This window comes from Paramormyrops kingsleyae, chromosome 22 (assembly GCF_048594095.1).
Source record: "Paramormyrops kingsleyae isolate MSU_618 chromosome 22, PKINGS_0.4, whole genome shotgun sequence".
Classification (NCBI taxonomy): Eukaryota; Metazoa; Chordata; class Actinopteri; order Osteoglossiformes; family Mormyridae; genus Paramormyrops; species Paramormyrops kingsleyae.
In genome coordinates this window covers 20,673,106-20,685,335 of record NC_132818.1, presented here as the reverse complement: position 1 = coordinate 20,685,335, position 12,230 = coordinate 20,673,106, and the positions used below count along the sequence as shown (strand labels likewise).

Genomic DNA, 12,230 nt, shown 5'->3' with positions numbered 1-12,230 from the left:
TTCAGATGATCTTGGATGTGCTTCTCTTTGAAAGGACTTGCGGGACCGATCCTTAAAAACAGATCAGCAATGATCGCTAATAAAATTTCTGGTTATGCGGCTCTAAAGAGGATTTCTTTTTCAAAGTTCCTGATTCTATGTAAAATATCACGTACGCTGCGTGTAAAGGACGTCAACATGACATGGTCTGTTAATCCCAAGCTGGTTGGTGAGTTGCTCTGCCGAACTGGATCGGTCTCACCAGCAAGCACTGCAGCCACATCACCAGCAAGCACTGCAGCCACATCACCAGCAAGCACTGCAGCCACATCACCAGCATATCTCATTCTTATAATGGCCTGCCATTCATGGGGGGGGGGGGCTTCACTAGAGTGGTCCCTCTTTAGTGCTCTTTGAAAAGGTCTTTGAAAATTCCTCTGCTGGATTTCATCCCATCACAACGTTGCAGTGATAGCTGACAGACCTATTGCAAAATCAACTTCTAACCAATCTGAGCACCTTTTTCATTACATTTCTGTTACATTTCCTATGTAAAATATGAGTAATATTCCTTCCCGCTTCCCCAAGAAACTGCTCAAGTGATTCACTCATGCATGAGTGTTTGTTGGACACGTGTTTCTCGTCAACAAATACCGATTTGTCGAGGCTTTGGGTTCACTGTTCTGTAGATGTTTCGGGGCTTGTTTCTTTGTGCCTGGCGACAGTCATACAAAGGGCCTTTGCGTGTGGTCAGGGCTTGGCTGAAGCAGGGCTGCCGCTCCGTAGGAGACCTGAACGCAAGCCTGCCCAGCAGATGGTGAGATGGAAGGCCCAGGGTTGGCGCCATGAAGGTGCATGCGGGGTGCATTTCCTGTGAGAATCATGAAGGAAACCAGATCAACATACCTTTGGAATCAAAGGGACTAGAAGGAGCACGAGGAGGATTCTCGCTGAAGGTGTTCAGCCAATGACTTTTAGACGCACTTCTTAGCCAATATCTGCAAACTCCCAACAAATTATGTTCAGCCTCTCTCCAGGTTACGATGAGGTTACGTTCCGATAAACCTATCGTAAGTCGAAAATATCCTAAGCTGAAAATGCATTTTTATACAGTACACCTAACCTAACAAACATCATAGCCTAGCTTAGCATGCCTTAAATATCCTTAGAATTAGCCTACAGTTGGGCAAAATCATTAACACAAAGCCTATTTCATAATAAAGTGCTGAACATCCCAAGTAATTTATTGAATAGTGTAGCCTACTGAAAATGAAAAAACAGATTGGAATTGGAATACCCATCGTAAAGTGAAAATATCGTAACACAGACCATCGTAACCCGGAGAGCGTCTGTATTGTAATTTGTGATGCTACAATTGGTTGCTCTGTAAGCAGCTACACTTGTGAATTTTTTAGATGGGTGTTTAATGTATACAGAAACCCTCAGTGACATATGATGCGGGTTGTGTTACACGTAATTACTCCTGAAGTACGAGTATATTTATAACTCGAAATTGCAGTCTTGCCAATCGCTGTAGTAGAATTTTAATTTTACAATTTTTTTTTCCTTATTCTTCTCTCCGTGCTTGTCGGCTTCGCAGCTCCATTCAGAGGCACCATTGCCAGTCGAGGGAAAAGCTCTTAAACGTTAAGCTTTTGAGGAGCAATCCTCCTCGATTCGTTATCTGCCAGCTGACATTTGACATACTGCCCCCTTTTTCTGCGTGAGGTACGTCTGCTCTACGTGAACGGGGGGGGGGGGGGAACCCCAAGAGCCTCGCAAGCACAGAAACAAAGACAGACTTGGCAGGCGCAGCCTAGAGAGCGGGTCATATTCAAGACCCCCCCCCCTCACCCTATTGGTGTCGAAACAAATCTGGGTTCCACTTTAGCCTATAACCATTCTGAAAGCGGCTCTCCCTTTAATTTGGGCTGCCAGATCCTGGCAACGAGAGATTTAAGGTTTCCCTCACTACTGTGCTTGTGGTTTGTCTGGACAAGGACGTGTTTATACCTGTCGGGTATCGGTGGGGGTGAGGAAATGCTACAGCCCTCCCTCAGTCTCACGCATGAGTTGGCTGGAATTGGATTTGTGACTAAATACTTCAGTAAATACCCAGCTGTATCATTACAAACAGCGCTCGCAGAAAGTCTTGGGACTCTGTCTTAATTCTGCAAAATAGCAAATTTATTGGTTTTCTAACATAAGTCCATTGACAAGCAATGTTTAATATATCTGCACGTCTTCCACACAGACATTTTCTTTTTATGAAGCGTCATAATTTTTTTTTTGACTGACTCATTCAGTCTCGATGGGCCGAATGGCCTCCTCTCGTTTGTATAGTTCTTATGTTCTTATGTTCTAATTCTGTTCTTGCTGTTTTGATATTATTTGCAATTGTAGTCACCGGCTCCCAGAGGGATATTAAACAGAAATGTTTGGTGCTTTATCTTATTGCAAAGGTGTTACTAATTAAAAAAGCGCTCAATGAGACTGTTTGCCAAAGAACTTAAGTCATAACAGCTCTTTTAGAACGATAATTTGGGTTTAAATATATTACTAGTTGAATGTTTTACTTCAAACGGATTGTTTCTAATGTGATGTGTGTGTGTGTGTGTGGTTAACAAATGAATACAGTATGAAAAATGAGCGTCCCAAGACTTTACGTCTTGGAAGGCATAAAGTTGATAAGTAGGTAGTTCATCATGACATTCCTGTTTCTTTCAGTATATGCCTCCGTCAGCCTCTACCTGCTGCCTCAGAGGCCGGCCACGCTCATCCTCTACGACGACGTGGTCCAGATGCTGCTGGGATCACCAGGTGAGAGCATCTTCCTGGATTGAGGCGAGGAGCATCCTGTCCAGTAGATTTAATGGATACTCAGAAGCAGCTGGCAGGAAGCGGGCCGGTACTATGGGTATTCAGCAGTGTTTCCCTCGTTAAGGGCCCCCATTAAATGCTGATCCTGCGACTGTCGCCAGCCGGAAACCAAAGTAGAGAATTTGCTGGAAAACGCGAAAGCTGTGATCGTTTTTTTTTTTTTTTTTTGTTATAGACCATTTACGAGATTTTGTCGCATGAGCTTCAATGACGATAAATATCTTGAGTCTCCAGCTGGTTATTTTAGCGTAATTAAATTAACTGTCTGAATGTTTCTGTACCCTACAATGTCATGTGCTTCTGTGGCTAAAAAGCAGGAAGGATAGGATTCGGATCAACGCTTGAGCTATGGAGTGTGTGAGCTCTTTGGGAATTTTAGTTAAACAAGTAGATATTTAAAGTAAAACAAATATAAATTTACATTAAGTAATTCTCTTGGGAAGTCGGAATACATGTCAGATACTGTGTTGGGATCTTTAATATAACTGCACTTTAATATAACGGCACAGCTCGAGATGTTTTTGTACGTTTCTGAAGATAATTTAAATCCTCTGACAGTTGAGGTAGCAGATTGTACTAGGAGGGTTGAGAATGCATGTGCATATTATAACAAAATCAATAAGAGCCACGTAACAGTAGCGGCTAGAGTCATCCATCTGCATGCAAAATGTAAATATCGGCATCTTATCTGCATTGGGGGGGTCGAACCAAGTGCATAAAATCCTGTGATGGAGAGCAATGTCAGAATCCAGGATTACTGATCGCAAAGGGTAATTGAAGCTCGGTGTGAATTTCCTAATGAGGTAGTGAAGTCTTTCTCTCGCTAACGCTTAGTTATTCAGTGTTTATTTAATTTCAGTGTCCTTGAAGGCACATGTTCCGCTCTTTTTTTTCCTTGTACGAATTTGGTTCAGGTCGTTATAAATTGCAAGGTTACATGTGAAATTCAAATTAAGATAGCTAAGTGTTTCTTTTTTTTCAGCAAGCAGTTGTCCGTATGATACTTAATTTGCAACTGCACTTGGTGTGTTGGGGGGGGGGGGGGGGTGTTTCTAGGGAGACAGTGGCACAATGCTGAGGGTGGGGGCTTTGATTCGGGGGGGGCATCTGTCAGGAGACAGCCCGTCACATCCGCCATCCACGTGCTCTTACTGCAGATTTGACAGGCCGTGACGAATAAAGGCTTACGACTCATAATGTGACACAGCATCATACTCGGTAGATGTTTCGAGGGTGTTCAAAAGGAAATGTGCCGTAATTGTCACAGACAAACAGCTCACAGAAAGCTTGAACTGCTCTAAGCACTATTACATCCAACTCGAATGCTAATATATTGTTCATGGATTTCCTTGGCCCACTTTAGGATGCCGTGGAAGGACTTCACTTTCATATGTTAATGAAGCAGAATGCCAGGAACTCAAGGCCCGCGCCATTACAACTAATATTAGCGTCAACAGCTGTAGACGTTATTATCCTAGTTAGTGGACATTTAATTTCATTAGTGCCTTAAATGGGAGAGTTCTAGGACTGTGAGAGACTTCCATCTTAACATACATGACGCAAGTGTTGGACTATTAGTCGGTTATTTAAAGATCAAATATCTGAAGCAGACGGATGATTACAAACATCTCACCACAGGAGGATTGATTTCAGGGAGGTGGATAAGGATGGACAACCCAGTCACAAAATGAATGAATGAAAGGAAGAGGTGACGTGTCGAAAGGGTTGGTGTGTGTGTGGGGGGGTGTTCTTTTGATGGAAAAATGTGTCGAACGTTAGGGAGAGGAGGAAAAAAATACAGATTAAACAACAAATTTTTGGGTCTTAGTGCATCATTCGTGGATGTCGGGGAGCTGCAGTCAGTGTACAGGAGACTCCAGGAAGTTGACTGTGATTATATCGCCGCTATTGTGATGTCATTTCCTTTCCCTGTTTACACGACAGGGTAAGTTAGTTGCCGTGACTCCGTCTGTATCACCTGAAGAATTTTGCTGAAGAGAATTGGCTTACTGGGGCTCGATGTGCAGGAAGAGGCCGAATTACCCACGGGTCACGTTTCAAAAAAGGCATTTAATTTGCCTTGTGTATGTAGGATTGGCACGTTTCTCAAAATAAGCGTATGACTGGTAGCGGTTAGGTTTCAGGTGTGTGTGTGTGATTTGTGATAACGTTCCGTCTTTCTGCCAGCACTTTATCGCCAGTTTTGCTCGTATTTGCCTAGAAGGCTGCAGGTCTGCAACAGAAACCAATACAGCCACCGATATCGCTAACCCAAAACCGAGAGGGGGGAAGTCGGCCAGCCGAAAAATGGATCAGTAGGCATGTTTAATGCATGTGAGAGGGCAATAAAAACTCCTGGAGAGTAAACTTAAAAGCATTGTTTCGGTCACTGCATTTTTTTATTCTGGTACTAACAATAATGAAAACACTGTGTTTCTGTGAATATTATATGTTACCACTGGGATGGAGAGCTAATCCTGCCAGCAGGGTGTGTTTAAGATTAAGGGTAGACCCACTTTCGGGAAGCACCAATCCCCCCCTTGTTCGTGCTTAATGCTCTGGGCTGGATCTCCTTTAGGGTGAACAGTGCACAGGCCCATCGTCAGATCTGAGCCTCTGACCTTGCACTGCATGCTTTGTACCCTTCCCGGGGAGCACAATGGGAAGAGGCGCCGTAGACGTGAACGTGGCAGGTCTTTGTGGTTTTTACGGCACTGCCAGTGGCCCACTGTCAAAGGCCTGGTCCTCTTCACACTGGGCTGACACTGACTGTGCTGTTCCACTGTGAGAGTTCTAGAACCATGTGGAAATGTTTTCTGAAATTCTACCATAGAAATAATTAATATATATGAATATAGAGCAGGGTTTCCCAATCCAGTCCTCGGGAACCCACAGATGATCCAGGTTTTTGCTCCCTCCAAGCTCCCTGCCAGACAGTCCACATTTTTGCTCCCTACCAGGAGCTCGGAGGGAGCAAAAATGTGGACTGTCTGTGGGTCCCCGAGGCCTGGATTGGGAAACACTGCTACAGAGAGGGTAAACGGTCATCAATGGTGGGAAGACCAGTAACCATTTATCTCCCCTCATGGCAACATATGATGGGACACATGCAGTAAGTTGATGCCCAGTAATGTAAACTGCCTGCCCCGTTACTCTGATCTGTGACCTACTCTGGTCCAGTGGGAAGGAAAAGCATCCAATGTCTTGATGCATCTGTCAGGGAAACACTTGGAAGATACAGAGCTGACAGAAAGTCTTGGGAAGTTCCTGTAAAATGACGTTCTGTAAAAATGTCACAAAGTCATTGATTGCAGCTCTGTTTCTGCCATTGAACTTTTTAACTCAGACCAGCTCCTTTAGAACTATAATGTATGTTTCAATTCATCAGTTTTACTTAAAACTACCAGATGTGTCTAATGTGATATTTATTTTTTGTAAACAAATGAATAACATAATGATTTAGTTGTAAAACCAATGAATTTGCAGTATCTTTCCTGTATAAAGCAAGTGTCCCAAGACTTTCTGTGTAAGATCCCTCTTTTAAAACTGAGCCTGTTGCTTGATTTTAAGGGTAATAAATGGATGAAGCCTTTGATATGTGTGACTTTCCTCTGAGGTAGTTTGCCTTTAAAGGTTGCAGTTCTCCACAGCAGCCTTCGGGGGCGGCTCTAAGAAACTGGAAGAATCTCTTGACCTCACTTCCAGTCTTCTGCCTCCCAGGCATCTGGACTGTTCTGCTTTTCCCCTCCCCCTGGCACCGGGCCCCCGGCGCTGGCGAGTGGCAGGCCCTCTTTTGGAAGAGACCCCTCTTGAGGTCCCTGGCCATCTGAAGGAGCGATTCAATGGCTCATAGTTCTGAGACTCCAACTTTGGATTCGACGAGGGCCTGGGAACAGGTCGTAGATGAATGAGGGACAGGAAGTAACTATGGGAAATACCGCAGGAAATCACGGCCTCATTCTGCAGGGTAACCGTATACAAAACAGAGAGGCGCGGTACCTGCCGCTGTGAGATTGCAAGGCTACAATATTTCTGCTTCCCTTTGCACATTTTGGTGGGGGGGGGGGGGGGGAACAGCCTAGGAAGAGATTTACTGACTTGTTCAGGTTTTATAGATGAACACGCGGAACAGGGATGTGTCCGTTCAGAGGAGCGTCACTGAGCGATCGAGAGGCCGTATATAAAATAGCCGCAGAGCACAGAGATATGCGGCTCGCACAGCTGATGGACCGGTCCCAGTGTGCAGCTGTGGCTGGTTAAGACCCCAGGAATGTACACACTCCCTTTGCTGTGGTCACAGGGTCCCGGCGTCCAGCGTGCTCTGTGTTGGATGGTAGAGGATCGTTGGCTCACAGAGGCCTGTCAATGCAGCTGATACTGAGAGAAACTCAATGCATGTGCAATGTTTTCCAAAAATGTTATCGTCAATTATTTTGCGGTTGAGTGTATCGAGGATTGACCTAGATATTACGTAATCCCCAGCCGGTCCGAGCAGATTGGAATTTTTCGGTCACCCTCCCGCACAGTCAAGCTCAGAAAGATATTTATGCCAGGGCGTGTCCCCCAAGCGAGCTCGATGGGCCGAATGGCCTCCTCTCGTTTGTATAGTTCTTATGTTCTTATAAATTATTTCTCACAAGAAGGCTGTATTATGCTGTCAGCTGTCAGCTTCTTTATTCTTTCGTCAAGCTCGCTGCGGGGAACCTAAATGGCTGGGGAACATTTTTGACCAGTGTGGTGGAGGTGTTTGTTACTGTTGTTGTTAACTGTATTTGCGTCGTTCATTAAATCGCTCAGCTGGAAAGAAGATCAGCAACAGGAAACAAGCTGTTCCTGAAACAACTTTGCCTCTCACAGGCCGGGACCTTCCCCCATCGTGTCGCCACTCTTGTCACTAGCTAGGAGACACACTGGGTCTTTATTAGAAACAGACGTCACTTCAGCCTGGTCTCTGTTAGCTGTGGCAGCACAGCTGGTGGCAATAGGGCCCAGCGGAGACGACCTCAGCTGACCGCAAGCGGCTAAACGTCACGGCCCTTAGGTCTAAATCTTTGGTCTCCAGATCACTTTATTGATTTTGTTTGAAATTTTAATGTCTCTTTTTGGTATAACACTCTGTTAGACTCAAATCCGAACTTCGCCAGTCAGGTTAGTCGATCAACGGGGTCACTGTCACTGTCACTGTCGCCAGAAGTGGACAGTTCAGGTCCAGATAGTAAAAATCCAGACCAAGATTTTGTTTCAACCAGTTGAGTATCTGTGCCTGCGACGGGCACAACAAAATCTTGGTCTGGATATTTGCTTCCTGAACCCGAAAAGCACCTCTGTGGGTCTCTAGAAAAGCTGTTGTTATAACACAGGGCACATCGCATCCCTTCATCATCAGGACAACATCACAAACAGACCCTCTGGCCAGTAAGATTTACGTATAAAAAGTCATTCATTCCCTTGATCTTAAATGCTTCCAAATAAGCCTTTGTGATATTTGATGATTTTAAACCCTTATTGTGTTGTATAATGTTGTGTTATGCACGAGCTGTGTACGAGGAGTTTGTTAGTTTGTAATAGACAAAGTTTTCTTGAAACTTGACGTTCACAGAACGACTTTCCCGTTGTCGTACGGCATGTTTACAGTTCTAATGGAGTCACAGATACGCAGTTCGAAAGGCGAGTAAGACACCAGGGTCAAATGAAATACAAGCTCGACGACTGGAGACTTGGGTGATTTAAGATTTACTCTCTGTGGGATTGGTGCTGTGGTCTTGCTCCAATGTGGGGGGGGGGGGCTGTGATGCCTTGAATATTGAAAGAGATTGGAGGGGAGACGGAGAAGCAGTGGAAGGGCGGCATGGAGACAGAAGCAGCACTGTCTAAACAAATCAGACAGGAGCAGCAAGAAATGGTAATTGGTCAAGACAACTGTGAGGATGGTGGGAACAGATGTGCTTTTTAAGCTCTATGTCTCCCTCTGCAGTTCAAGTCTTTCCTGGAGCCTGTAGTCTGTAGATTAAACAGTGTGTGTTACTGATTTGAAGTGCATTTAATTATTATTATTTACATTGAGTAGAGCTGAGCCCTGAATCGTTTCTGATGTTCTGTCTATGCTTCCAATTACCCTTTTGTAGCACATCCATACAAAGAATTTTCCCCTCAGTGTCAGGTGATGATTAAGAGCAGGGCTGGTTCTTTTTTTCCTATATTTAATCTTGTGGGGGTATTTGTTCATTCTGTCCCTTTCTGCCATTCCAGGAGGCAGAATCCAACCTTGGGTGCAGTTTCAGAGGAAGGCCATCCCACTGTCCCTCAACTCCTCCTACACCAACCTGGTGGCTATGCTGACGGCGGCCAAGAGCCAGTACGAGATGGGAGGCTTCCCCTACCCACTGGGCCGGGAGGGCAATGGCACAGGTGAGGGGGCGAGGTACAAGGAAAGGTGGGGCGGGGGCGTGGCACAAGGAAAGGTAGGGCGGGGGCACAAGGAAAGGTGGGGCGGGGGCGTGGCACAAGGAAAGGTGGGGCGGGGGCGTGACACAAGGAAAGGTGGGGCGGGGGCGTGGCACAAGGAAAGGTGGGGCGGGGGCGTGGCACAAGGAAAGGTGGGGCGGGGGCGTGGCACAAGGAAAGGTGGGGCGGGGGCGTGGCACAAGGAAAGGTGGGGCAGGGCCTTTAGGGAAGGAAGTGAGCACAAGCAGCAGCTTGTTGGTCTGATTGGTTTAATGAAGTACTTGTGTGCTTGGCTGTAGCCGGAGATGGCGGCTGGGTGGAGCTGACAGCGGTGGGTGCGGTCAGCACCCGCCTCTCCACCCGCGACGGCAGCACCCTCCACGTGTCGGACCCCGTGCACGTCTCCGTCCCGCTGCCCCCCGACACCCCCCTCAAGGGGGCCACCAGCGTGCCTGTTTGGAGATTTGAAGCCAGCACAGGTGAGAGCTGCCGCGGCGAGGGTCATGTGACTGTGATGGCCACACCTCCTTGGCGGTTTGGATTATATCATAGTAATCATGTATTGGTTTGTCAATAGACATAAACAGTCCCTTGGGTCAGTCTGTGGCTAAGTGGCTTAGCATGCTGGCTGCGTCCAAATTCAGGGGTTGCATCCTTCGAATGAAGCATCAGCAAAGCTGCAGCCTTTGGAGACCGAGTCCTTTGAAGGTTGAGCAGAAAGCCTGGTCAAACGGCCTGGTCTACAGATTATTCCCGCCCTCACCCTGGAGTCACGAAGTGGGACACGCCCACTTTACCTCTGTGCAGTGGGTTTTGTTGGGCTGCACAGGATCCATCGGGTGAATCCTTTGCGACTCGGCCAAAGATGGACGCTTTTCTAGACTGTATTTGAAGGATCCTTTCGAAATGGGACAGCCTTGTTGCATCACTGTCACACATTCAGTCTTTGAATGCAGCTTTAGAAGGACGCAGCTCCTCAATTCGCACACAGCCATTGTGCCTGTGATCAGAAAGTCAAAGGTTCAAATCCCAGAGTTCACAGAATGAGCAAAGCCCTATTACCCCCAATTGTTACTGGGATTGTTTGACCCCCACTATCTGTTTCAGTAAAAGCATCCACTAAGTTAAATGTGCCTGCTCATCCTTTAGACTGTGTAATTGTATGTCAACTAAATTTTCAAACCCATGTCAACAGAGATTTTTGGGTTGCATGCACCCTTGGTCCCAGTGTCACAAGGAGAAATGTTCTGATTCGTACTGGATATCTGAGGAGCATAAAATATACACACCCATCTATCTTCCATCCATCCATCTTACCCAGCACAGCAGTGGTATTGAACGTTGACAGGGCTTCCCTAAGGTTGATTTGTTTGCCCTGATTCCACCCCTCTCCCTCACACACACACACACACACACACACACACACATACACACACAGACCACAAATAACCTTGAATTATTTTAATTACTTATTGTATCATGTGTACAAGCATATAATGTGTTCAAATAGGTCTGCTTCAACCTCTAACCCCCCAAAATAGTTCTCTGTTTTTTCTTTCCCCTCACTTGCCCCCCCCTGCAATTCCTTCATGCTCCTGGAGGGGAGGGGGGGTGAGTTATGGTGAACCTTGAGCCTATGCTGTGAAACCCAGGGCACGAAGCAGGGGACACCCTAAACCAGGAGTATAGTGAATGCTCTCTTTGACTGAAATTCAGCTATCGATATTGGTAGCTTTTATCGAATTGCTGATTGTCTTCTGTCAGTTTATCACTGACGCTGTGAGAAAGCAGCCCTGCTCTGGACGATGGCGACGGGCTTGCGGCGACTTTAAAGAAACCGCTGACCACCTGGCTGCAATTTAAACGCGGGGCTACGGGACACGCCGGCGCTCCTTTTATTGTTCGGGGAAACCTCGTTTAATGTGGACCCCCTCCCGCGGTGAACATGACAGACAGATGGCAGGCAGGGGGAGAAAGGCCCGCTAATTTGAGGTTTGGGGCCGTCGGCGCGTTTCGAAGATGCTGCCATCAGCTTTTCCTGTCCGGACCGCGGCGCCGAAGGGTTAAAGCGCCCCAGCCGCAGCGCGTGCCTTCGCCCGGCTGAAAGGCCCGTTATGCGAGAGCCTGAAGGCTTTCAGAGAGGCCGCACCAGAGTTTTCCACATAGTGGGGGCTTTTGTGCATCTCCCTTCAGCTTGGAGAAATGAGAGGCTCGCCAGACTGGGCCTCTTCAGTGTTTGCAGCCTTCCATCCAAATTTCATTTTGAAGAATCCGATTTAATCTGAAGAATCTCATCACGGTTCCCTATGCCTTGTGGGATGAATGAAATGCGTTTCCCTGCAGATGTTCACATCACACTTATCTGCTCAGCGGTATGGAGTTTGTTTAGGCTGAGCGCTACGGCTTTAAGTTAGTCGACAGTGGAGGATTTTGTGGACGCCATTTTCGATGTGTCAGTAAACAAAACGGCCTCTTGAAGCTGCTTTCATGCTGTTGCATTTCAGCCTGGGGGGTCCATAGCTGTTTGTTAATCCTTTGCTAAATTCCCAATTTAAGCAGAGGGAGAAGTGATGTTTAAAACTCCGTCCACAAAATAGCAGGATGCTGTAATAATCTGGCCTGATTCGGCGATAAATGTGGTGTAAACTCTGCGAATGGCGAATAAATTATCCCCACCTTCCTGTTTTTTGTCGTAGGGACACTGTTGCCATGGTAACCTGCTCAGTTACAGAAAAGGGTGGAAATTAGTGGAGGGTAGGTGGAAAGGAAAGGTGGAAAGAAGCTGTGTTTCTGTGGTGTTTTGAGGTCCTAAAAAATGCCCATTTGCTGTCCCTGGGGGATTAATACCACAATCTGTCTTTCTATTGACTGGATCTTTCACTATCAACTTGAGTAGCGCAGTTAGTAGTTTTAAGTAGCTCAGTGAT

The 12,230-nt window shown here is 46.5% G+C and overlaps 1 protein-coding gene across 8 annotated transcripts in view; it reads left to right on the top strand.

The window, feature by feature from the left end:
• The window catches only part of fam171a2a (family with sequence similarity 171 member A2a), a 32,754-nt gene that overhangs the window by 8,719 nt on the left and 11,805 nt on the right, over positions 1–12,230 (top strand). For all 8 annotated transcript variants that reach the window (XR_011984656.1, XR_011984655.1, XR_002841004.2 and 5 more), the window contains exons 3-5: positions 2,707–2,799; positions 9,109–9,267; positions 9,603–9,782. Coding sequence is in view for 2 of the 8 variants with exons in the window: in XM_023835476.2 (XP_023691244.2) it covers positions 2,707–2,799; positions 9,109–9,267; positions 9,603–9,782 (432 nt within the window). In the remaining 6 variants the exon portion in view is untranslated. The remainder of the gene's footprint in view (positions 1–2,706; positions 2,800–9,108; positions 9,268–9,602; positions 9,783–12,230) is intronic.